We start from the raw sequence: 26,340 nt of genomic DNA, 5'->3' as shown, positions 1-26,340 counted from the left end.
CCAGTCGCTTCGGCCGCGGCGGCGGCAGGAGCTTGCGAACCTGTTCAGTCAGCTGGCCGTCCCCAAGACCCTTGCTCGGTCGCATTGTGGGGATCCGCCGCGCAGGCGCGCAGGCTCGCCACGCTCCGCCCCCGCGCGCCGCCGCGTCCTCCGACCCCCGGCCGCGGGCCGCGCGCCGCGCGCCGGCAGCTGAAGGCAGCATGCAGGACTACGACGAAGTGACCGCCTTCCTAGGCGAGTGGGGGCCCTTTCAGCGCCTCATCTTCTTCCTGCTCAGCGCCAGCATCATCCCCAACGGCTTCAATGGCCTGTCGTCCGTGTTCTTTACGGCCACCCCGGAACACCACTGCCGGGTGCCGGACACCGCGAACCTGAGCAGCGCGTGGCGCAACCACAGTGTCCCCATGCGGCTGCAGGACGGCCGCGAGGTGCCTCAGAGCTGCCGCCGCTACCGACTCGCTATGATGGTCAACTTCTCGGAGCTCGGGCTGGAGCCGGGGCGCGATGTGGACCTGGAGCAGCTGGAGCAGGAGGGCTGCCTGGATGGCTGGGAGTTCAGCCAGGACATCTACCTGTCCACCATCGTCACCGAGGTGGGTACCAGCTCCGCGCCCAGGGCCTGAGACCTAGACGTAGGCAGGACCTTCACTGTCTTTAAAGTCGCGCAGTCCACCCGCCAAGGTGCGTGCTGGCTACTGTCACTCCCTCGCCGCGGACTCACTACATACTGGTGATGGACACCCTCCAGCCAGGTGGCTCGGGAGCCCTTGTCGTGGTGACTTCCAGAGAGATCGTGGCCATCGCAGCACGGTTGTCAGTCTTGCCACCCCTCCTTGTTAGCTACCTTGGAGAGGAAGCCAAGAAGGCCCTAGCAATTCCTTGTAAATACTCATTTACTTTCCCCATAAAAAGTCAAAGTCATTCCCCATAAAAAATTGTTTACTTTTTACTCATGGTCAGTTATCATTAGTCTTTTAGGATTCTGTGCATCTGAAGATCCATTTGGAGTGACTTCTTGACCTGGAATGTTTTAGGGTATTCTAAGGAAATGTCTTTAGCCAGATTTAGTTAAAGCATACAGCCTTAGTTCATCGGAAGCAGGGGGAAAACCTTTCTCATTCCCCAGCCCCTTGGATTTTCCTTTTGGGTGGCCTTTTCTATCCCTGGTGACCTTGTAATTATTAAAGCTGGATGTATGATGTGGTATTTATGGATGCATGCGGTTCTGCTTTGCATCTTACTCCAGCTCTGGCACTCTGACTCTGTGTAGTCTCAGCAAAACTGAGCAAGCAGGACATTAAAAAGAGCACTTCTGGAAAGACTCTCGGGTGCCCAGGTTCACTGTGTGTCAGGAACAGGGGTTTGAGGAGTAGGGAAGGCTTCTTGGAGAAGGAGGATTGTCGATGAGTCTGGGGTGTATAGCTCAACAGAGACAAAGTCTAGAACAGTAAGACACAACCTGGCATAAGGTCAGGATTCACAGGGAAGAGGCTGAAGGGAATGGTCCATAGTTCCTGTTATGGCATCAAACCCTACTGGAGCCTCAAGGAGGCTTACATGGGTTCTGGAGACTGTGTGTGTATGTTGCTTCTGGGGGTTGTCACCCTTCAAGGTAGTCTGAGTGCTGCCGCAACAAACGTGTGTGTGTGTGTTGTTTTTTGTATATTTGGACATTTGATGTCCCCAGCATCTGTGCCTCCTTACTCCACATGTGTGTAGTAGGAGTGTGAGAAGAGCCCCACTGGGATCTCAGCGAGTGACAGCATTCCGGTGTCCTCAGGCACTGCTGCGTGAGAGAAGAGGCGCTGGTTGGAGGTAGTTGACTGTGATCTGTGGCCGAAGCGTGCACGGAGTATTAAAACTTACAGTCATCACAAATCCTCTATCCCAGCCTCCCGAGCGAGTCTGTCACCCTCCTGGAAGCCAGTGAGCATTGTGAAAGTAGAGGCTGTCCCTCAGATTGCAGGCAAAGACCACGGAGGGGAAGCCATACTCCATGACCTAGAAGTCCCTGCAAATTCTGCATCTGGCTGCCTGCGGAAGGAGAAGGCAGTGAAGTCAGGAGCAGCTCGTGGCATTTCTTAAGACTTTGCCCTAACCCCTATGTTTCTGGCTTACTCTAATCATTTGCTCTTTCTTTGCTGTCCCCATCCTGCCTTTGGATGAGAGCAGTGATGGCATTGATGAGCTCCCAAAGGCAGACTGTTCCAGAAGGGTCCTTGAGCTATGTTGCTACCAATATCAGCCTTTCCTTTTGTATATTTAGGCTGTTTCTTTAGCTGTCTAAACAGTTTCGTAAGAGCTCTGTGCCCTTTCACCTACTTCCAGGTTGTCAGTCTTTGCAGGGAGGCAAGATTAATACATTACTTAGCTCTTTGTTTGAGGATGCTGGTATGCCAGACTTTTAGGTTCAAGGCTGCTCATTCTCTTCTGGTGAACAGTCACTGTTGGAAGCTGTTACATTAACATTCTGATGGCTCCATTTTTCTAAGGCCCGTTTTCTTTCAATCGGACCTGCCCGGCTGACCACTGCAGCTAGTCCTGTGCCTGTTAAATGACTTCAAGCCCGCCCTCTGCCCCACATCATGCCTAGAGGTATTTGTAAGTACACTGGTATGGAATTCCTATTCATGGTTTTCAGCAGAAGATGAAAACCCCCGGTTTCCTGTTTGATTTTTTTTTCTTTGTGGAGTTGAGTGCACACAGAGTACTAAACTTTGTGGTGTACTTATATCTTGCAAGTCCTGACATTGATGCTGGTTGCAGATGGAGTACTCAGGAGCATTTTTGTTGAATGGATTAATGAATATTTTGAAATCTTCTCCACCGTGGGAGAACTGAAGAAGAAGAGGAACTCAGGGATGGTCAAAAAGCATTAAGTGGAATATTTCAAAGTAAATGTAACCCCCCACTCCAGAGACTGGGGCTTGTGCCCGTGTGGATCTGCAACAAGGTGTTGGGATTGGCAGAAAGAAGGGGACACTGTTTATGAGGTGAAAGAGGTTGTTCTCCCATGTTTCTGGAATAGGTGGTTCATGAGCTTCTAGGCTGAACCCTTCTGTAGCCCTTCCGCCACCCCAGGGGTGCGGGGGCATCAGCCACTCCACTATGCAGTGGCGCTCCAATCCCTGAGTGTTCCTTGGCCCAGCGCTGCCTCCTTCTCTGGGAACATGGGTGATTTTCAGGCTGCCTGGGTCACCTGCTTTTTGGTGTTGCCATAACACAGCCTGTGGCTGTAGAGTTTTCCTTTGGAAATGTCTAGCTACTCCAGCACTCATGAGTTAGGGTCTCTTCAGCCAAAAATCCAGCAGTTCTCTGTGTCCCGTTTTCCTCTGCTTCCCAGAAGCCCCCTGCCCTGGCCCTTGGCAACACTCTTACTCACTCCCTGTTGTCCTGGAAAGCCTCTTTTTCTCGACCAGCTTTTCCATCAGCCTTATCTCGTAAGTGCGTAGTCTTAGAAAATAGGAGAGCACCCACTGTTATCTCCGCATCCACCCAAAGAAAAAGCTGCATCAACTGGGGAGGCAGGCCCTGGGCTGACCAAAGGGGTGGGGAGACCAAAAAGACCTGGAGCCAGGGCCTCACTGCTCTGCCTTTCTGACTCCCCTCACTCTAGGGAAGTGCGGACCCTTTTCCCTGCCCCTGCAGCTCATGGCAAATCCCTGAGGGCCCCTGTGTACATACAGTCACAGCAGACCCATCTGACCATGAGCGGTCAGATTGAGACTCTAGCTAGCTGAGAACCAACACCCTGGGTCAAAGTTCTGACAGTGGACCCAGAGAAGGGATGAGGGAGAAAGGAAAATAATCTGTTCTTGAGAATGAAGTTCAGGGTTCATCTGGGCTTTGGGCAGCCAAGCCCAAGGACGAAACCCAAGGGATAGTATGGTTTGGAAGGTTAACAGTCCTTTATCCATCGAGTCACTCACTCACCTAGGTATCAAACAGGTACTGAGTCTCTCCGCTGCAGGGCTCTGCCAGGCTTTTAGAGGATGTGGTCGCAAATTGTTCTCCTTGCCCTGACAGCCTTGGGTCAAGGATTCACCGTTAACTGCAACAGGAGGCAGGATGAAACGTGTGTAGGACTGCATGGCCTTCAGTAACAGGTAGTGCTTACCAGTGTGTTTGACCACTGATGCGGTCAGGCTGGGTACATCTTAGGAAAGAGCTTCTGCCCTGTGGGCACAGGCTCTCTCACTTTTTTCTCCCAGTCAACTCACAGGTAAGAACATTTAGTCCCAGGGAACTACATCATCTCTGTACTTCCCATAACTGAGAAGTAGCACCAACTACACTCTGCGTTCAAGAGACACAGTTCTCTTTCTTTTTAAAAATTTAAACAGCTTTATTGAGGTATAAATTACATAAAACAAACTGTGCCTAACTAAAGTATGTAATTTAAAAAGCTTTATATATATAAGCTATCTCCAAGAAGCCATCACCGCTAGAAAGGCACATTTCTAACCAGGAAGGGTAGCAAGCCTAGGCCCTTTGCCAGGGTTACTTTCAGATTTTTTTTTTTTTTTTTTTTGCTCCTGCTTTTATAGCTCACCCAGCTGAGGGGTAATGATGCTAGACTCATGACATAAATCTTAAACCTACACATTTAGTTCTAAGGTTAATACCTATTATCATCAACCAATACAGTTCATCCTTCATACCAGGTGGCGTCTTCAGTGAGCTGATCTGTACCTGCCTTAGTCACGGCTGCCAAGCCAGGAACTCAGTATAGAAATACTAGATTCCTTTTGCTGTAAAGACAGCAAACCTTGGGTCATAACCTGGACTCTATGGGCTTCTCATCCCACCCCTCCTTAGGGGAGTCAGGCCAAGTCCTAGAGCCCGCTGCAGTCCATCTGGTGGTTGCCAGGTGGGTGGGTTGGGCTGGCTGGGTGGAACCCAGTCTGTGCTTGCCCTTCTGTTCATTTGTTGAAACCTAGTCCCTTTCCTGACCCTATATACAGGCCCCTTGTGGCCAGTAGGAAGGAACTGCTAACCCTTGCTTGCTTTTGGAGGGCCCAGAGCCAGGCCATGAGGATTGTTAAGACATGTCGGTAGTAGATGGAGAGCCCAGTTACTTCAGGTAGTTACACACTTGCCCAGAGTAAGGACACTGAACCAAGTGGAGGGGCTGAGGCTGCTGGAGCCGGAGAGATGCTCTGGGGATCCACTTGATGAGCACTTCAGTCACCTTATCTCCTACAGAGCATTGTTTGACCTAGTTTCAGGTAACATCTGGCCTTGCCAGTCGAGAAGCCCCTAGAAGCCTATACTGGGAGTCCCGACATGAGGTGGGGGTTTAGAGGTGCCACTCCAGAACTCATTGAAAATGCCCCTCTGGACTTCTAGTCTGGCTCAGCTGTATCAGACCCCAGCTCTCATGAGAGACCTATTGAGAAGCAGCTAATGACTCTATTCAGTCTTTTTTAAAATCTCTGTCACTACAAAAGTAGTGCCTGCTAGCTGGGAATAGATCCCATCATATTCAGTTGTGACCATAACCATAATCTAACACCCAGAGGCTGGCACGCCCTCACCGAGTCCCTCAGCTCTAACTCCCTGCCACTCCTATTCTGACTTCAGCAGCCGTGTCTGGATGGCAGCTGCCCTAGGAGCACACACCCTCCTAGAAGGAAGATGGTATCTGGGTGCTGGCACCACTGAGACTGCAGAGATGAGAAGGCTGCCATTGCCTGAACCTTTGGGCCTTAGTGCTCCTTGCTTGTCCCCTGCTAGTCTGGGCTTCCTCTAGACTCAAGAGTTGGTGACCCCCAACTCTTCCCTGGAGTGGGGATCACCACCCATTCTCAGTCCATCCAAGGCACAGGCTTGCTCCAGAGTGGAGAGCTAGCTTGCGGCTGAGTGAGCCTTATCATCTTCTGCAGGGGTTCTTGATCCATCCTGCTGCTGCTGCTAAATCGCTTCAGTCGTGTCCGACTCTGTGCGACCCCATAGACGGCAGCCCACCAGGCTCCGCCGTCCCTGGGATTCTCCAGGCAAGAACACTGGAGTGGGTTGCCATTTCCTTCTTCAGTGCATGAAAGTGAAAAGTGAAAGTGAAGTCGCTCAGTCGTGTCCGATTCTTAGTGACCCCATGGACTGCAGCCTACCAGGCTCCTCCATCCATGGTATTTTCCAGGCAAGAGTACTGGAGTGGAGTGCCATTGCCTTCTCCGATCCATCCTGAGGGCTGCCCTTCTACCCATTCTGAGGTGCCTGGAGGCTTTCTGCATGCCCTGCCCAGCAGGGCTGAGAAGCAGACTTGTTTTTCCCTCTGACCTTGACCTGGAAGAGATGCTTTCTTCTTGGAAGCCGTGTACTTCCCCAGGAGCCAACAGGATCCATGGAGGGCAGGCATGCAGCCTGTCACCAGGCAAGCAAGGGGCTGAATTCCCTGGAAGGTGGCCTTCTTGGTTATTACAGAGTACCATCTCTCTGTTTGGGGAAACATTTTTCTGGGAACCAGCAAGCTTCCTATTTTGGTTTCTCATCCTTCTCTTGGCCCTTGTTAGGCTGGAGCAATCTCATGTGTGAGTGTTCAGTGCTTCCCTGTGCCCGCAGATCTCTTCCCATGCCAACTGTGGGTGAAACTCTACACCAGGTTCCGGGAACCAAGCACTGCAACCTGTTCCCACCCCCAGTCACTGTTTCATAAATGGGGAGATTAAGGCACGATGGGCTTGGGTAGCTAGTTAACAGAGTAGGAGCTACAACCCAGCTTCTTGGCTCCCAGCTCAGTGCTCTTGGCTGTACTCGGGCCTTATGTTGGCACAGCATCAGGGATACCAGCTCTAACTGTCAGCAGGAGCCAGGAGTCATTGGCCCAGAGTCAGGACCTGAGCAGAGCTGAAGGAACAGATCCAGAAGGTGCATACTAGGCCTTCTGGCTGCATCTCCTTGCTGGATGCCCTGACCCTTGGAGCTGCAGAGCCCTGCTCCGGAACCACTCATATGCCATCCGTGCCAATGGCCTGGACCCCACTGAGAGGTTGCCTGCTCTACTCACAGTCCCAGCCTCAGCCCAGATCCTTAGAAGTGACCATGTGAAGCCTCGCCCTTCCTCTTTGGTTGGCATGTGGGCAGAGTACCTGCTCCCTGCCTGTCTCCCCTCCTGAAACTGATAACAAAACAATGAGGCTAAAAGCTATGAAAAACAAGATGGCCAGTCTCCCCATTGAGGGGAAACCTGTGCCATGCCTTGCTGCCCAGTGGGCTGTCACCTGCCTTAGTGAGCTCACACACCCTTGCGGTCATGTAAACAAAGCATGCAAGGATATGGGATGTTCTGATTTCATTTTCCAAGAAGCTGAACATTTAAAGCACTTTGAAAAAGAAGTAATACATCCTTCTCTCCTCTTTCAGTGGAACCTGGTGTGTGAGGACGACTGGAAGGCCCCGCTCACAATCTCCTTGTTTTTCGTGGGTGTGCTGATGGGCTCCTTCATTTCGGGGCAGCTCTCAGACAGGTAAGGTGGGTATCTGTCTCCTGCAGCTGCTGGGGCCCCCAGCATAGAGCCAGGTAGTATCCTCTCAGCCTGGGCTGTGTGTTTGAAAAGAGGGAAGGCACATCAATACTATAGACTCCATTCCAAGTAAGGAGAGTCAGCAGCCTCCTCTCACTGATGCTTGCTGAGCAAAGCAACCTCAGCTGAGTGTATCCATGATCCAGTTGACCAGGAAATATGCCTTGATTCACTTCTGTGGCTCCTGGCTGGCCTTCCCTAGGTAAGCATAACCCTTTGGTGTCTTCACACATTAGGAGAGGGAGACACCACACACAAGCACATGAGCTGTATTGTAGATCTTCAGTTCAGTTCAGTTCAGTCGCTCAGTCATGTCTGACTCTTTGTGACCCCATGAACCACAGCACACCAGGCCTCCCTGTCCATCACCAACTCCTGGAGTCCACCCAAACCTATGTCCATTGAGTCAGTGATGCCACCCAACCATCTCATCCTCTGTCGTCCCCTTCTCCTCCTGCCCTCAATCTTTCCCAGCATCAGGGTCTTTTCAAATGAGTCAGCTCTTCATATCAGGTGGCCAAAGTATGGGAGTTTCAGCTTCAACATCAGTCCTTCCAATGAACACCCAAGACTGATCTCCTTTAGGATGGACTGGTTGGATCTCCTTGCAGTCCAAGGGACTCTCAAGAGTCTTCTCCAACACCACAGTTCAAAAGCATCAATTCTTCAGCACTCAGCTTTCTTTATAGTCCAACTCTCACATCCATACATGACTACTGGAAAAACCATAGCCTTGGCTAGACTTAGGGCGTTCCATAGACAGTTGCCTCTGTGTTCCCAAAAACCATCACTCTTTCCTCAAGGTAAGAGGAGGTCTCACTAGCCAATGGCAGTGTGATGGGCAGAACTCTTATGCTCACAGGGCTGATTCCCTTTAGCTAACAGGCTTGTGGTTATCGTACTTCACAGCAATCAGGAAGTGTGCTGTTTCAACCCATAAGCAGGTGATTTGTATAATTCCAGGGCTCTTGACTCAAGGTCTGGGGCTTAGGGAGTTCATCTCCGCTGGAGATTACCTACAAAATTTTAGAGGTTGTATGCGAGCATTTTTCTGGAGAAAGTTCCAGAGTTACCACAATATTCACAGAGGGGTTTATGATACTGTGTCTTTTTATCTCAGGACTTCAGGGTCTGTGAGAGAAGCCTGTGGCAAGGAGAATAGCCTTCAGCAAGCTCCTTGGCCACACCGGATCACCCAGTGGAGAGGAGTCCCAGCATCCTCCCAGCAGGGGGAGTCTCTCATAGAGAGGTTCAAGCTGAGGATGTCGTCCTGCTTTGAGCACACAGCCATCGTACCCTGTAGCTTTCATGCAGAGGGATGTTCGGGCATATTGCATCTATGGATTAATATCTTTACCTGAGGAGTCTTTCCTCATAAGAAATATGTGTGTTTTTCACTAGATTTGTCTTTTCCAGTGTGTCATCTAGTGATTTTTGAAAGGGACAAATTCCCACAGTCACCTGTAAGTATTAAAGAGTTCAGTAGGCCGTGACCACTGACTGTTGATTCTAGATGAGCCTGAGAAACTTGCTCCTTTAGGGGAAAGGCCTTTGCTTCCCCAGACTCTTAACCTAGCAGCAAGTATCAGTTAGTTACTTACATTTATTTAACAAGCATAGAGGATCTGAGAATTCCTTGGTAATCCAGTGGTTAGGACTCTGTGCTGTCATTCCCAAGCTCACAAGTTCAGTTCCTACTGAGGGCGGGGAACTAATATATCTCAACATTTACATACTTAAATACATATTTTAATGAAACTTTTTTTTCCTGTTTATCCTTTATAAATACACTTAGAGCATAGCAGTATTTACTGAAGGTGAATATACACTTACTATATGACTCAGCTACCCCACCCAAGAGAACTCTTAACCTATAGCAAGCATCAGTTAGTTACTTACATTTACTTAATAAACACAGAGCATCTGAGAATTCCCCAGTGGTTAGGACTCTGCACTTTCATTGCCGAGGTCACAGGTTCAGTTCCTAGTCGGGGCAGGGAACTAAGATCCCATAAGCTGCACAGCACAAAGTAAATGAATAAATAGATAAATACATACATACATACGGAGCTTCTAATATGTGCCGTTCACTCTTACAAGTACTGTACAAATAAACAACAAATAATTTGATCTTTGTAACCCTATGATACAGGAAGTATTATTCTTTTCATTTTACAGATGGGAAAAATGAAGCCCAGAGGGATTAAATGACTTGCCCAGAGTCACACAGCTGGCAAGTGGCAGAGCTAGGATTAGGGCCCAGAGAGTCCTGATCCTGTTTCCTGTGAACTACCGTTCCAGGTGCCCACTCTTCTAGAACTTGCCTTCTAACAAGGCAGAATGTACTAAACAACGAATTGAGGGAAGTACTTATTACCCTTTGTGATGGTAGGTGATACAGAGAAGTACAAGGTACTCAGAGAGGGTATGACAGAGGAGGCCTGAGATGATGAACCATGTGCTAGGGGTTGAAAAATGAGTAGGCATTAGCCAGCTAAAGGGCTGGAGAGAGGAAAGAGTGTTCTGTGCAGGAAAGCTGAGAGTGCTTAAGCCTAGACTCAAGAAAAGGCATGGTATACCGCAGGAGCTTGGAGACAGTGCTCTGGAGTGGTGTGGAGAGTGGAATAGAGACACCACAGTGAGGCAGGCTGAGTCCCAAGCAGAAGAGCAGCCGGGCTTAGCAGGTGACAGGAGTCTGGGCTTTCAGCACGTAGCAGGGTGGAGCTTTTGAGAGTGTGACATCATCAGCTTTGCATTTTTTAAAAAGTTGTTTGATAACTTGGTGGAGAAAGGATTGAAAGGAAGCAAGAGGGATGGCAGAAAGACCAAGTGAGAGGTTATCACAATAATTTATACAGGAAATGAAGGTGACTTGGACTAGGCTGAAGGCAGTAGACACGGAGAGGAGTGGAAGGAGGTAGAACCGACAGGGCTTAGCTCTGTGTGCACAGGAAGTGAGGGGAGGGAGACTCCTGGCCTGCACAACTGTGCAGGTGGTGATGCGCTTCCCAAAGACAAAGCCCTGTGGAAGAGGACAAAGTTTGTAGGAGAAGGTACTGAGTTCCATTTGAACATACTTAATTCAGGGTGACTATGAGACTTCGGGTCTCATAGGAGTAATTGAGTATGGAGTTGGATGTATGGATAGGGTGCTTCATGAGAGGTTTGGGCTAGAGAAACGCATTTGGGAATTGTCAGTTCACAGAACCCTCATCAAAGCCCGGAAAGTGGATGGGAACAGTGTAGAGTGAGAGGAGGGCATGCCGTGGACTGAGCTTAGAGGGCCTCCTGGAGCGGAAGTGGGAGTTCCTCCTCACAGGGTGGGGTGGCAGCTGAGACTCAGAGTAATTACCTTGATGTGAAAAACTAGGAGGAAGTACCCTAGTTTCAGAGTTGAAACCCAGTGCATTTCTCTGGTCAGCTGTGTCATAGAATAGATAGATCACTGTGGGTCAGCTTTGGAGCCTGATGACCACGTAACACCATGATGATCTGAGGAAAGTGTTCAAGTTTCAAAAGGTCTGCTCCCAAGGAAACAATAGAAACAAAGTTAGTGACTGTGTTGAAGACTACCTTATTCTTCAGAAGGGCTAGTACAGTGCTTCTCAAACCTTTAAAAAAAATTTTTTTGCTAGCAGACGTCTTCTTTTAAGTAGGATCCTTTAAGTCCAGTAAATGAAATAGCCAAAAATGTGGCTGTTCTGGCTGTGGCACCTGCCTTCAGCTCCTTGTACCACCCAAGCTTGTCTGCACCCTGTTGGGCGGCCCCAGGGCTCTCGGGGTGGACAGATTTCTCCTAAGTGAGCCAGGTCAAAAACCTTAGCCTAACAGATTGCCTTAGAGCAGTGCATTCATGCCGTCCAGTGTTGTCTGTGATATCAACAGTAACTTTTTATATAGGACTCCTTTCAGGAATATGAATAAGCCTAAAAGTCAAGAGCAATAACGTAATCCTGGGTTGCCAAAGCATTTTATCTGATGTCACTGAGTTACCTTTAAGTGCAGAATTATAAGGGAGGCACAACCCTAGGGAAGAAGTAGCTGATATTTTTATTTTTGTGGACATGTGTATGTTTAACCTTGTGTTGACAGATTTTAAAAGTGAGCCTTTCTTGCAAATCAAAACTACAGTGACAAGTATCACCTCATACCAGTCAGAAGGCCATCATTAAAAAGTCTACAAATAACAAATGCTGGGAAAGGGAAAAAAAAAAATGCTGGAGGGGGTGTGGAGAAAAGGGAACCCTCCTACGTTGTTGCTAGGAATGTAAGTTGATGCAGACACTGTGGAGAACAGTGTGGAGGTTTCTCAGAAAGCTAAAAATAGAACTACCACATGACCAACAATCCCACTCCTGGACAAAACCGTAATTCAAAAAGGTACGTACACCCCTGTATTCACAGTAGCACTGTTCACGATAGCAGAGACATGGAAACAACCTAAATGGTCATCGACAGGCGAAAGAATAAAGACGATGTGGCGCATCTGTACAATGGAATTCTACTCAGCCATAAAAAAAGAATGAGACAAATGCCATTTGCAGCATCGTGGATGAAACTAGATACTATCATATTAAATGACAAGTCAGAAAGGAAAGACAAATACCATACAATATCACTTATATGCGGAATCTAAAATATGACACAAGCAAGCCTGTCTACAAAACAGTAACAGACTTACAGACAGAGAGAGCAAAGTCGTGGTCGCCAAGGGAGAGGGAGGTGGGAGTTTGCGGTTGGTAGATGCAAACTATTATGTTTTGAATGGATAAACAACAATATCCTATTGAATACCGTATAGCACAAGAAACTATATCCAATCTCCTGGGATAAACCGTAATGGAAAAGAAGAGGAAAAAAGAATGTCTGTATGTGTATAATTGAGTCACTTTGCTGTACAGCAGAAATTAGCCCAACATTGTAAACTGGCTATACTTCAATTTAGAAAAATAAAGGAAAAAAAAATGTTAGTGGCTGTCAGAGAATATAGCTGATTTTTATTTTCTTCTCTGTGCTTTTCTGTATTTTACAAATGTGCTGTGTACACATAAATATAATATCAAAGAATAAAAATAGACAAATGTTTCTTTTAAAAAATGACTCTTTTGAGCCCCAAACCCAGATTGCCAAGGATTGTTGCAGTGGAAGGGCTCCCTGAGTTGTCCTCTTCACTACTCTCCAGGGAGCCCTTGGGAGGGGAGAGCAGGGTAGGGAGGCCCCACCCCTTGGTTGGCGTGCAGGGCGCTATTGTTCCGAACAATGCAGGGGAGTCTCCTTTTAGGCCAGGGTTGCTCGGCACTGTTGACATTTTGCCCCAGAGACTGCTTTGTTGTGGGAGACTATCGTGGGTATTTTCAGATGTCCAAAACATCTCTGGCCTCTATTTACTAGATGCCAGTATCATCAAAAACAACAAACCCCTGTTGTAATGGGGAGAAGCACCAAACTCTACCGTGGCTGAAGGCCTTGTGCACTGGCCCCCTGGCACCCTCAGCAGTCTCCTCCTGACCAGCTGCCCCTCGCATGCATTCGTCTTGCCCCTCCAACCACAGTTGTACGTGCTCTTCTCATAGTCACAGCAAAACATTCCCAGACCCCCATCCCCATGCCACGGCCTTCCTTGACCACACAGGTGACCTCCTCAGGGTGTCTGGTTTACATTATTACACTGGTTCCTTGTGCCTTGCCTTCACATTGCCTATCAGAAATAAATAAAAGATGTTATCATAGTATTAATGTTGACTTCCCCCACTGTACTGTATCATCAAAAGCTTGGTCACTCTCCCCTACCCCCTCTTGTCAACAACTACTTTACGTTTGGGTCTGATCTTGGTGCCCCATCTTCAGGGAGACCTCCCCTGAATGCCCAAGTCCCCAGCCTCTACCTGCAGTCAGGATAGGTTCCTTCGTTGGGTCCCTTGTGGGTCAGGATGCTGATCCTTCAGCGCTCTTGTTTCACTGTGTGATCGTACATTGAGCAGAGTGATTAAAATATGATGACTGTCTGTCTCTACTACACACTATAAGCTCCTTGAGGGCAGAATCCATGTCTTTTTTTCTTATTCAAATACATTTATAGTGACTAGTATATAATAGATGTTCAAATAAATATTCATTGAATGAAAATGGGTGTCTGCTAGCCCTGGCCAGACTCAAGCTGAATCTGCTAGGTTGAATGAACTAGGTTGACTTGTTCCTACTTGTTGTAGCACTGTCTTTGAAACCAAACAAATCCAAAAAACAACGTTTAAAAAATTTTAAATTGAACATAGATATAGAAAACCACACAGAACAAGTGAGGTTTAATGAATTATTCCAGGGAAATAACCATATAAATATCAAGTCAAGAAATAGAACTTTGCTGGCCACCAGGAAGCCCCACTCATCTGTCCCATCCCAAGGACAATAGCCTCCCTCACCTATCAGTAAACACTAGCCTGACTTATAATAATCACTTCCCTGTGGGTTTTTGGTAGTTTTATCATCCAAATGTGCATCCTTAAACACAAGTTTAGTCTTGCTCACTTAAAAATTTTTATATGTCTGTTAGTCTGCTTTAACCTAGGGGTTCTCCATCCTTTTCTTTGCCTGGGCTATTCTACTTGTAGAATTTCCCAGTCTGAATTTTGCTGAGGGTATACTTACAGTGCAATTGAACATATTGCTTTTTCCTCTGCATTTCTTGCAAATTGCAGCTAGATCCAGAGACTTCATCAGATTCAGCCCCTTTGGCAAGACTGTAGGAGTTATACAGTGTTCAAGTGTCTCTTTTTATGATGTTAGCAGTCATTGAAACATGATACTCGTATCTGTTCATTCACTGGAAGTCATAAAAGGATGATGTTCTAATTGTATCACTTTAGTTTCATTTAATAGTTGGAATACTTTTATGAAATGAATCTTTCCCTTATCTGTTACTGGTTACTGTTCATATAGTTTACATAGAAAAGTCAGGACAAATGTCTTCCCCTTTATTTAAACAGTTTTCATCTATAATGAATTCTTTCTCCATTATCCTCCAAAGTAAACCAACTCTTGAAAAATATTAATTATGAATGTATAAACTTAAGTATAATGAGTGTGTTTCAGTCCCTTGTGATCATTGTGTTAACTCTGGCACTACCTCTTGGGCAACGCCGGTGCCCAGGCTGTGCATTAGTAACAGCCTAGGGACCGAGTGACCAGGACGGCCCCCTCACCAAGTGCCCTGGCAGCACTGTCTGCAGCCCCTCCCTGAATGACCCCGGGGAAAGCCCCCGCTTCGGGGGGCCCGTTCATGCTGCCTTCTCCCAGCTGGTTCTCTGTCACTCTCCTTTCCTTCCCAGGTTTGGTCGGAAGAACGTGCTGTTTGTGACGATGGGCATGCAGACAGGCTTCAGCTTCCTGCAGATCTTCTCGAAGAACTTTGAGATGTTTACCGTGCTGTTTTTCCTTGTAGGCATGGGCCAGATCTCCAACTATGTGGCAGCATTTGTCCTGGGTATGGCCATCAGTTTGGAGTTGAGTACTTGATTCTGTTTCACCATCATCCCACCACCCACTTTCTTGGGACAGCTGTGATGTCCCTTTGGGGAGGTGGTCTCTGGCAGTGCCAACCAGGGATCCTTGGTGGACCCAATTAGTAGGCATGGAAGCTGAGTCCTCCAAGTGCCCACCCAGCCTCGCGTCCCCAGCAGCACGATAGCCTAACTGCTGATTTCCAGTTCTTCTCTGGCCCCCGACCTGTGGCACCTTGGTCTCATTAGTACTTGATGGCCATTTTGCTAGAATTCACCTGAACATCTTCTGTTAAAAATAGGGCCTGCCATTTCCCAGGGCTGGGGTAGCTAAGGAAAGAGGAAGGCATGACATGAGAAGCAAGGGCCATGATTGGCAGGCTCACCAGGGAAGAAAACTGCCTCTTCTGAAACGCACAGTGGCTAGTGAAATTGACTGGCAAGAATGAATTGAGGGACTTCTTGGAGGTCCAGTGGTTAAGACTTTGCCTTCCAATGCAGGGGGTCAGAGTTCAATTCCTGGTTGTGAAGCTAAGATGTCACATGCCTATGGGCCAAAAAAAAAAAAAAAAAAACCCAAAACATAAAACAGAAGCAGTGTTGTAAAAAATTCAATAAAGACTTTAAAAATGGTCCACGTTTGTTTAAACATCTTTTTTAAAAAAGAATGAATTGATAGGGGTGGGCTTTAGTCATGAGACCTTCAGGGTTTTAATTCATAATCCACAGTGCAGGGCTTTGGCCTGCTCTCACTGAGAAGCTGCCAGTTTCACTGTTTGGAGGACTCTAACTCTAGCTTTTGGGTCATTAGGTTCCTTGGTTTGATCGTTGAAAGGATTGTTTGTTTCTCTTCACATTTAATAGAAAAAAAATTTTTTTAAGTGCAATAGCCCATGTGGCTATAATAGCAAAATTGCCTTCAATGAACCCTTCCTCAGTGAAGATTTAAATTTGAGGCCCCACATGGCATCTTTAGCATAGGGTTTCAGAAAGTGATGACAGTGTCAGGAGAGAACCCTGAGGTACCCGCAGCAAGTGGTCAGAATCCTGTCCCTCCCAAAGGCTTGGAAACTTTGAGATAATTCTTCCTGATCCCTTATCTGTATGTTGAAAATTACACAAAAGAAGATGAATAAGGAAATGACCAGAATTAAAATACTAACCTGACTCCTCCCTTGTTTTGAACAGGAACAGAAATTCTTGGCAAGTCAGTTCGTATTATATTCTCTACGTTAGGCGTGTGCATATTTTATGCGTTTGGCTACATGCTGCTGCCACTGTTTGCTTACTTCATCAGAGACTGGCGGATGCTGCTGCTGGCGCTGACGGTGCCGGGGGTGCTCTGTGCAGCGCTGTGGTGGTGAGTGTGCCCTGTGCCTGGTGGTACCCACTAGCAGGGTGTCTTCTGTCTGGCTTTCACTAGGGGGCAGCAGCAACCCACACATCCTAAGTTCTTTCAGAATGTTTTTCCATCCACAGAAAAGCCAAAAACAAAACAACTTCAGGAAATCAACAGACTTGTTCTCAGCCCTGTGCTGCGTTGATCGGAGTGTAGACAGAGGAAAAAGCAGTAACTGCGAGATGATAGTCTAGCATGACCTCCAGGAAGCTGTCAGACCGCAGGACAAGACAGCTGAGGCCCTGGCTCTGGTTGCGTGTTGCTACAGCCTCATGCCACAGAACTGAGAGAAGAAGGAGCACATTGTGAGTGAGAGTCCTCCAGGTAGCAGGATGGAGGAAGCCAGGCTCCATCTTAGCCTCCAAGATAGAGCTGGACAAGCAGAGAGGAGGCTATTCCATACTAAGAGAGAGAATGCAGCTGAGGCGGGAACCCCACTTTGCACATAGGGATGGCGAGGTCCCTGGCCCACGTGGATGTGAGAACATTGCAGAGCACAGTGGGAGAAGGGACAGATGAGTCCTGGTTAGGACCCAAGGGCAGAGGCCAGCTGGTGAGGTAGAAAATAAGGTCCACAAAGTCTCAGAACGCCCAAGTGCCTTATAGACAGTCAAGTGGAAAAATCAAGGAGGGAGGGATGACGATAAACTAGAGGCTGTCAGAGGTCAGTGCAAAAGCTTCTGTGGATGCCAGGAACAAGCAGGGGAGTACAGCAAGGTGAGGTGTGTTCCCCGGCCCCAGCTCAGCCCATGACAGAAGCCAGGCTGCAGGAACCCATGTTGTGCCTGTCTACTTAGTGTCCAGCAGGTGGCACCACCACTCCTCAGAAATGGGAAGTGGCCAGCCAGGGAGGAATCCCACCCATGAGGGTGTGTCGGTGCCTGTAAATTCTGTGTACTCCAGTGTAATCAGAGGCTCACACTTACTGGCTGCAGCACAGTGCATCTCTTGGCTTCTGGCTTGGAAGTATCAAACATTCCTCAAACCTCGCTCTGGTTCTGAAACCCCATTTCCTACCTCCACGTGTGCTCCACCTGGTCTGAGGGACAGAAGGCTCAGTGAGACTGCTTCTTGTACTTCCAGGTTCATCCCTGAGTCCCCCCGATGGCTCATCTCTCAGGGACGATTTCAGGAGGCAGAGGTGATCATCCGTAGGGCTGCCAAAACCAATGGGATCATTGCACCTTCAACCATCTTTGACTCCAGTGAGGTGAGCGCTGTGCAGGGGCTGCTGGGAGGGTCCCGGTGACCACAATTTTAGGGCAGCATCACACAGCCCCGAAGCCCTCCCTTTACATAGCAGCCCAGCCCTCTCCATGCCTAAGCCCCAGCTGATCCCAAGGCAGGTCCTGTTAAAATTCAGAAGTTGAGAAGGTGCCAGCTGCCTCAATTCCTTTACCTTCCCTGTGGATTTTAGATTTTCATACTTTGTATAAATCTTCTCTTTTAGGTGATCATACAGTTGAACCATTACTTTTCATAATAAAAACTCTTTATGTGTAATAGGTCTTCCATGAAGTTGGCATTCTGGAAAATCATTGTTTCTTATACCTTGGCAGTTTCTAATTAAAAAAAAAATGCACTGCCTAAAATATGAAACAAAAATAGATTTGGAGTTAAAACTGTCTTGTCTCCTTCCGCCTACCAATGGGGAGTGGTTGAATATCGTCCTAGAGCCAGGTCCTTTTTGACATCCACCCTCCCCCAACCTCACACCTTTCTGCAAACCCTGTTCTCCCGTGCAGTGAGTAATTTCCTGGCTCTGCCTGATTCCTGGATCTTGCTTCTCTTTGCTGTTCTTTCTGTTTCCACCCTGTCTGTAACAAGCAGTTTTCCTCAGTCCCGTGGCTCCCAGAAGAGCTTAGACTTTGTCATTGTTGGCTGATGGGATTCTGGAGTGTGTCTCTTCTCTGACAAAGACGAGGGCCTGGCTGTGAGAAGAGCCAGCAGGCGCATATTGCTGTGTGCAAAGGCACGTTCAAGCCAGTCTGACTTCCGATGCAGAGTTCAGGGTTGGGAAAGAGAGACCAGTTACTAGAGGTGGCAAAGAAGCCACTGGCCACTGACAGCCCTGCCAGCCTCACAGTTAAGAAGTGGCCCAGCACTAGCTCCCACTCAGGATGTCCTAGAAAGGACTCGGTCAGAGTTCAGTAAGGGGTAGATGGCAGGGAAGGCTTCTGAGTGAGGTAGCCTTGGGAGCTTTGCAGAGGTCAGTCTGGTGAACCCATGAATCCACTGGCATTTTTATAGAAATGAGGCTATTTCAGGGGATCAGTTAGGTCAAAAGTTGACCTTTTGTTGAACTGCTAACTCAGGAAAAACAGACTCCAAAGCTGGGTTTGCTTAAGAAAGCAACATCAGTGTGTTTAGACGTGTGGTTTATTAATGTCCTTGGCCGTGCCAAATTTCATAGGAAGTTACACTGGGTGAAGCCAAGGTCAATTTTCCTGTTTTTCTATCTGAAATTTTTTTCCTTGGAAGTAGACCAGTAACTACATGGTTGGAGGACCAAAAAACATTAATTCTTTAAAAAATATCATATCAATAAACTACACAGCCAGTTTCTCTCTGACCCAGAGGGCTGGGAGCCAGGCTTGGGAAGGAATGCTTAGAGGCCTCCCTGGAATGTGGCCAGTGACAGGGTTCGGGGTGGTGCTCAGAGAGAGCAATCAGCTTAGGCCTCCTCCTTGGCTGCATTGTGTTACAGGCTGGTCACTTACTTTTATTCCTCTTTCTTGTTCACAAATTTGTTATCGACAAGGCTTGGTGAAGCCTTCTACAGCCCAAGACACAGCCTCTATACCTACTTTTCTTTTCAAGCAAGAAACACGAACCACTCCCCAAGTCAGAGACACAGAAAGCTAAGATGCCAGAGTTTCGATGTTCTGGGGTCTCTAAGTCTCCAACACTCTCTCCCTCCCATACCCTTGCCCTGTTGTCCGCAGCTACAAGACCTAAGCTCCAAGAAGCAGCAGTCCCACAGCATCCTGGATCTGATCCGAACCCGGAACATCCGGATGATCACCGTCATGTCCATAATTCTGTGGTGCGTAAGTGAGACCTACCCGGGGCCTCCAGACGCAGCTTCTGGCAGTAGCTCTCACGCTTCACATTTGCAGACATGTCTCAGACCAGAATTGAAAGCCTGTGTCATCAGAAAGTGGCACAGATGTGCCTTGCAATAAAGAAGTGGGCGTGTCCTGGTTCTTAACGGAATCTCAGAACAGGACTACGAAAACTGTTGTGGGGGCTCTTGAGGAAGATACAGGGTCTTTGGGGATCCCTCCGGGCCATAAGGTGAAGAGTTGCTCATGTTGGGGCCCTAGTTGAGTTGTTCCTGTCGACAGTGCATCAGACGGTGATGCAGGAGGACTGGTGAGGGCTTTAAGAAGTTCTAAGTGAAGGCTCCACCGGTTACAGAGGCTGCTATGTACATTCCGGAAATGTGGAAGCAGGACGTCTTCCCTCTGGAATGTTTGGAGACTGTCCTGGAGGCAGAGCCATGGCCGGCATGTCCTCTTCAAGTTCCCTCTCACATGGCATCTCCCCAAGTGTGTCAGGCAGGGATTTGTGACTTATCAGAAAGAAGGAACACATCTGAGTGCCTAGAGAGTGTTTGCTCGGTGGCCAGACACTTGGGATTACAGGTGACTACCTGAGCCTGCAGTAGGGGAGGAAGGCAGGCTCCATTTCAGAGTCCTTGTTGCTGGAGTCAACAAGCCTTGGCAGCCTGCTGGGTTGCTCCCTGGGGGGTACTGTGAGTCACTCATTTCCAAGGAATGGCCCGGGATCCCTCGGGGCAGCATACGCCCCTGAGTCGGCCTTGGACAAAGCCAACCTTCAGCCTGCGCCACAGACTTGCCAGCCTGCAGTGAGTCACCCGTCCTGAGGTTCACCCGGGCTCTCCGCCTGCTCTGGATTTCCCAGGGACTCCTGTATGAGCCCTCTTCCCTGATTATAGTGGCTGTGGCTTCAACCTGCAGATGAGTTAGAAAGAATCTGATTCATGTTGGTCTGGTTTGCCAAAAAGTGCTGACCGTCAACAGAGGGAATGTCTGCTGGAGACAGGCACTCAGATGGCCCACTGGGAGCTCCCTTTCCTCCTCACAAGTCTGGGGGGGTGAGGATCAACTGCTTCTGACCAGTCTCTTGGCTCATCGCCCCAAAGGGTCTGCCAGGGATCTTTCTCTAAATGTTTGACCAGTGAGTGTTCCTTATTTTATGTTATGTCACCAACCTTACCATACCCCACTTAATAGCTGCCTCTTTACTCATTCCTGAGCTCCTTCTGCAGTTGCTGGATCTGGGAGGTTCAGAGAGTAGGGAGGTAGGCTTTTGTGAGTGCTTCAGCTTAGGATTCCTGGGGGGCTCAGTGGTAAAGAATCTACCTGCCAGTGCAGAAGACGCAGGAGAAGAAGAAGACGCAGAAGACTGGTTCAATCCCTGGATCAGGAAGTTCCCCTGGAGGAGGGCATGGCAACCCATTCTAGTATTCTTGCCTGGAGAATCCCATGGACAGAGGAGCCTGGTGGGCTACAGTCCCTGGAGTCACAAAGAGTCAGACACTGCTGAGCACACACAGCTTAGAATTTGTAAAGTCAAAAGGCCTGTTGACAGGTTGTTGGGTCTTGGTTTTTTTTCCAACACAGGAAATCTGTCTGAATTATATGTCTTTGCTGGGACACTTTGGAATACTTTGAAAGTGCTCTGACTCAAAAGGTACCCTGGTCTGGGGGAAGTTATCTTTGTTTCTAAGAAGCAGGACTCAAGGTTAAATCTGCTACCCTCCTGGTGAGGATAGTTTTGAATTTCCTGCAGTAATGATATTTTAAAAGTCGCCCAGGTAGGGAGACACCTGGATGCTGCTTCTCCAGCTTTCCTCGGCACTCTGTTTCAGGCTGACCATATCAGTGGGCTACTTCGGGCTCTCCCTGGACACCCCTAACTTGCATGGGGACGTCTATTTGAACTGCTTCCTTTCGGCCGTGGTTGAAGTCCCAGCGTACGTGTTGGCCTGGCTGCTGCTGCGGCACCTGCCCCGTCGATACTCCATGGCCACCGCCCTCTTCCTAGGTGGCAGCGTTCTTCTCTTTGTGCAGCTCGTGCCCCCAGGTAGGTCCCATACGTGTCTGCGGTCTGAGATATCCACTGAGTCACTCAGTTTCTACGACTGTCTCACCCAATTAGTAAAGAGCATGAAGTGATGCCGTTAGAGCTTGCTTGCATATCTGTGTTCTCGTCCAACAAATCAGGAGAAAGTATCTCTTGGGACCAGACAGTCATCATGGGCTGGCTTTGGGGGCAGGAAGGACAGCAGCCATGTGGGGCTGGCAGCTGATGGTACTCTTCTACCCAAGTTAATGTGTGCGTGTTTGTTTTTGCAGAGTGAGGGGGAGGGAAGAGAGCCATCCCTGTGTTTTTGCAACCTGGCCCTGTCTTTGTCATTTATTCATTCAATAAGCAGCTGCGCAGTGTTAACTGTGGGAGAGGCACTGTGCTTGGGGCTAACGAGCAGAAGTAAACTAGTTGGGCAGGGCCCCAGGTCTTCCTGGAGCTCACGTTCCAGTTGGGAAGACAGACAGTGAACAAGTAAATAAAATGCTTAGTATAGTACAGACAGTGTTACCTTTTATAATGACAATGAAGGACATTGGAGAGCTGGTTTATATAGAGTGGTCATAGACAGTGTCCCTGAAGAGGGGACAGTTGAGTAGCAACAGATGAAATGATGGAGAAACCCACGAAAAAGTCTAGAAGCAGAACATTTCAGGCCAAAAAAAAAAAAAGCAAAGGCCAGGACCCTGAGGAGGAATGAGCCTGGACTGTTTGGTAAGAGGTGAGGGGAGGGAAATGGGAGGGTCCGTCCACAGCACGGTTCTCACAGGCCAGCTGCAGGAGTTTATTTGTAAAACCTTCTTTGTATCCTCCAGAAGGGTGTGAGGTCTTTGAAAACTCACAAAACGGTTTATGGACCCTCATGTCCATGGTGGTACCCTGAGTTGTTATGGATCGGGGGACCTCTGGGTCCCTGGGGCTGGCAACACTCTGCATAGTGTGGCTGGGAGCCCAGGGGTGTATGTGGAGGCTCATACCGGAGCTCAGGGAGACCCGCAGGGTACTCGCAGCATCTCCTCATTGGCACAGCAAGCAGGGGAGATCAGAGGGTCATTCCTGAAGGTCTGCTGGTCTATGAAGTGTTGAGTAGAGTGAAAGTGTGAAGTGAGTTACGATTGAACTTCCCATTTATACACAAATCCTTAGCTAATTCCACAGTGCTGGCAGCATGAGGTTCCATGTCTTTAGTGACTTTGTGATTGGGGAGCAAGTTTCCTTTGGATTATCAAGGGGCTCACTCTGGTGGTCTCTAGGCTGAGGAGAAGAGTATGTCCTCACACAGCTGCCGGTCCCAGCGTCCTCTCAGTAAGCAACTTGGAGGGACATAAGTGCCTTATCCCACAATAGGAAGTTATAGAAACTTCCCTCCCCATCCCTTCCCAGAAAGAAAGGGAGAAAATATGTCTGTTTCAGGCAAAAAAAAAAAAAAAAAAAAACCCACTCTCAGCAGCAGTATACCTTGGGTTGTTGCCTCTTCCTACTGGCCTCCCTTTGCCTCTCCAGAGCTGTATTACTTGGCTACAGTCCTGGTGATGGTGGGTAAGTTTGGAGTCACAGCCGCCTTTTCCATGGTCTACGTGTACACGGCCGAGCTGTACCCCACAGTGGTCAGGAACATGGGCGTGGGAGTCAGCTCCACAGCGTCCCGCCTGGGCAGCATCCTGTCTCCCTACTTCGTTTACCTTGGTAAGTCCCTTGGGGCAGAGCACACACGGGAGGGTTGGGGTGGAAGCACTGATTGGCTGTAATGTGGGCTGGGGACTGCTCAACAGGAAAACAAGTGTACACACAGCCAAGACTGGATCTGTGCCTGGAGAAGGTTCCTATGGAGGTGCACTGTGGTGGAAGCACTCCTGTGGAAAACAACCTGTAGACAAGCTAGAAATGGACAAGAGCGGAGGGTTTTGTGCCTGTGTTAGCCTTCCTAGGCCTTCCGTCAGAGAACGTAATTCCCCAGTCCTAAGAAATTGCAGTGTGTTTGGGGAGCCAGTGTACTTAATTGGGGAAATCCCTTCTTGGAATTTAAAAGGAATAGGAATAGGGAGTTTAAAAGGAATAGGAAGGGAAAGATGTCCACTGAAAAGATCTGATGAACAGAGAACCTCTGTAACGTGAAGCACTCAACGCAGCAGTTCTACACTGTGCAAAGATCTGCGTTATGGCATTTTACGTGACAGGGCCCCAGTTTTATCTTTCTCAGAATTATTTCTTCACAGCAGCTGCAGTCCCCCTGCATATTCCTAGCTGACACATCTCTGGGGAGGGGTGGCCCCACCTTGGGAGCACTTTGTGAATATGCTGCAAAGATCTGACAAGCAGAAACACCTCCTGACCTGGCCTGAAGACAAATTGAGTGGGTTGTGACACGTCTGGAGAGGTGGAGTTATTCCTGTCCCTAGATAAGTACCTCAAGTTCCTTGGAAACCCAGCATTAAGAAATAGGAATGGAGGGACTTCCCTGGTGGCCCAGTGGTTAAGACTCTGCAATTCCACTGTAGAGGGCGTGGGTTCAATCCCTGGTCGGGGAACTGAGATCCCGCGTGCCACAGGGTGTAGCCAAAGAAGAAAGGAAATACAAATAGAAATGGCCCAGCCCCATCTTTCCAGTCTACACCCTTCCCCGCACCAAGGTACTGCTGGTTTGTGCCAACTCTGGGTTCTGTGACCTGCCTAGGTGCCACATCCCAATATGGCAACTCAGACTGGGAGATGCCGAGGCTGAGAAGCCAGGTGATACCCATTAGAGTCCCAGGGACATGAAAGGAGGGGGAGAGACCACGTCTAAGCACCCCCAGCTTGGGACTCTGTCTGCTTCGCCACAGGTGCCTACGACCGCTTCCTGCCCTACATTCTCATGGGGAGTCTGACCATCCTGACAGCCATCCTCACCTTGTTCCTCCCAGAGACCTTCGGCACTCCACTCCCAGACACCATTGACCAGATGCTAAGGGTCAAAGGGTAAGGAGGCCTCCTTCTTCACAAAGTTAATGCGCCTGGCAGAGAGTTCCCCACGAACTCAGAAATGCCATGGACTAGTTTAGCCGTAAGAGGATCAGACGTGGCCAGGTGCTTACCGCCTGTTCTTTCTGGCTGGACCCAGACCACCAGGTCATCACTCACCTCTCCACAGCAACAGCAACTCTGGGATAGTACAGAGACAAGGAGAAACCTTTCAGAATCTGCTGTATGATTTTTTTTCCCCCTTTAGTGAGATAACCTCAGCTATGGCAGTGGCGGGGGTGAGGTTTGTTTTGAGACTGGTAGATAATCTTTCTAAGATTTGTTACTAACTTTTGTTTGACTTGTCTTTATAGAATAAAATACAGGCAAACTCCAAGCCACACAAGGATGTTAAAGGATGGTGAAGAAAGCCCCACAGTCCTTAAAAGCACATCCTTCTAACACAACCTCCAGTGAGAAAGTGAAGAGGAAAGACTGTCTTGTCAGAAGTGGCTTGTGCAGACACTGGTCCTTCAGTGGCAAAGGTCTTTGCTATTGATTCTATGGATTCCGTGTCTGCCTTGCTCGTGGATGGACACCCAAACTCAGCTGCTTATGGTCCTAGACACTACCTTTCTCCAGGGACTCTGGCTACTGACAGACAACTTTGGATAAATCCTAACCATTACAATGATGGACTTGGCACTTCCTAAGAAGTTAACCACTAACTGGAACCAGTAGGATTTGGAAAAAATAGGAGAGGCATTTGCTAAATTTACATTTTAATTTCAGACTACCTAAAAAGGCCTCTGATAGACCTGAAGGTCTAAGTCCTCCCCTCCCCAACCCCCACCCCACGAAACATGTTTTCCCCGTTTCCCTCTAATGGTGCCCTTTAGAGGAAGAGAAGTAATTTCACAGGAAGTTTGATTTCTCATACTTTCTCAGATACAAAGGATATTGTTGCTTCCCCAGGGCAGGAGAACACAGGTCTGGGGAAATCTAGAAGAATTTAATATGGAGGAAACTGAGCAAATACAGAACACAGACAAGTGCGTTGACTTACGAGCACTTGGACCACTCCGAGTGGCTACTGGGTAGACGTGTTTACATCTGATCAAAGCACTGGGCTTGTCTGGGCCCACAAGAGATGCGTCACTGAAGCTACTATACTTGTTTTCCACTGCTGTGTGAGTCAGGTCTCCTAGCTACTATGGTCTCTGACGTATGGTTTGAAGGAAGTAAGTCAGTGAGAGAGACAAGCAAACTTGTCTCTTCTCCCAAAACTATAATGTGGATTTTGATTGATTGTGTTTTGTTCGTTGTTTGTTTGTTGTTATGTCTTTTTTCTCCTTAAGTTATTTGCCCTTCAGAATAGACGTAGGAAAGGCTGGTTCCTCAGCCTCCTGGTTTTGTCTTTTGTTTCGTGGTTTGTTCGTTTCAACCCAGAATCACTCTGGCAATGTTTTGCAGTTGCCACCTCTGCAAGGCCTCACCAGCCTTAGCTATACTAGCACTTCTCTGAGTGCCAAAAATGATGTCATTGTGTGTGTTCCTTTTGTGATACTTAATCATGGGAAAAAATTACAAAGAAGAAAGTTAAGTTGTGCTCACGGTCTTTCAGAGTTGCTCACTTCAGTGGTTTAACACTGGGAGATACTCTGTGTTCAATGTAAAATTGTCTTCTCTTTTCTGAATATGTTACCATGGTACTCCTAGAGCATATGCTTCACCTGGTTTAAAAAAAAAAAAAAAAGTATTTTTGTGAAAGCTACTGAAGTGCCTTGGGAAATGAAGATGTTTTAATAAATGATTTTTTAAAATAATAACTGCCCACAAATTTTATTTTCAGTCTGGTAAGTCATAC

General features: G+C 48.2%; 1 protein-coding gene across 7 annotated transcripts; it reads left to right on the top strand.

Annotated features, from left to right (window-relative positions):
- The first annotated feature begins 20 nt into the window (after nucleotides 1-20).
- SLC22A5 (solute carrier family 22 member 5) lies at nucleotides 21-26,299 on the top strand. 7 transcript variants are annotated; one of them, XM_086410408.1, is made up of 10 exons: nucleotides 21-593; nucleotides 7,363-7,466; nucleotides 14,962-15,022; nucleotides 16,208-16,379; nucleotides 17,502-17,628; nucleotides 19,364-19,464; nucleotides 21,316-21,530; nucleotides 23,037-23,219; nucleotides 24,356-24,491; nucleotides 24,848-26,299. In XM_086410408.1, the coding sequence occupies exons 3-10, from the start codon at nucleotides 14,983-14,985 to the stop codon at nucleotides 24,933-24,935; spliced, it is 1,062 nt and encodes a 353-aa protein (XP_086266534.1). In that variant the 5' UTR covers nucleotides 21-593; nucleotides 7,363-7,466; nucleotides 14,962-14,982; the 3' UTR covers nucleotides 24,936-26,299. The 7 variants fall into 7 exon arrangements, with proteins under 7 accessions (XP_086266534.1, XP_086266528.1, XP_086266535.1 ...); XM_086410402.1 differs by having other exon boundaries at nucleotides 14,849-15,003; XM_086410409.1 differs by having other exon boundaries at nucleotides 14,849-15,027; nucleotides 24,848-26,296.
- Nucleotides 26,300-26,340: the final 41 nt, after the last annotated feature.

This window comes from Bos grunniens, chromosome 7 (assembly GCF_055505025.1).
Source record: "Bos grunniens cultivar Pamir isolate PY7600 chromosome 7, Bosgru_T2T1.0, whole genome shotgun sequence".
Lineage (NCBI taxonomy): Eukaryota > Metazoa > Chordata > Mammalia > Artiodactyla > Bovidae > Bos > Bos grunniens.
This window is presented reverse-complemented; position numbering and strand designations above follow the sequence as displayed.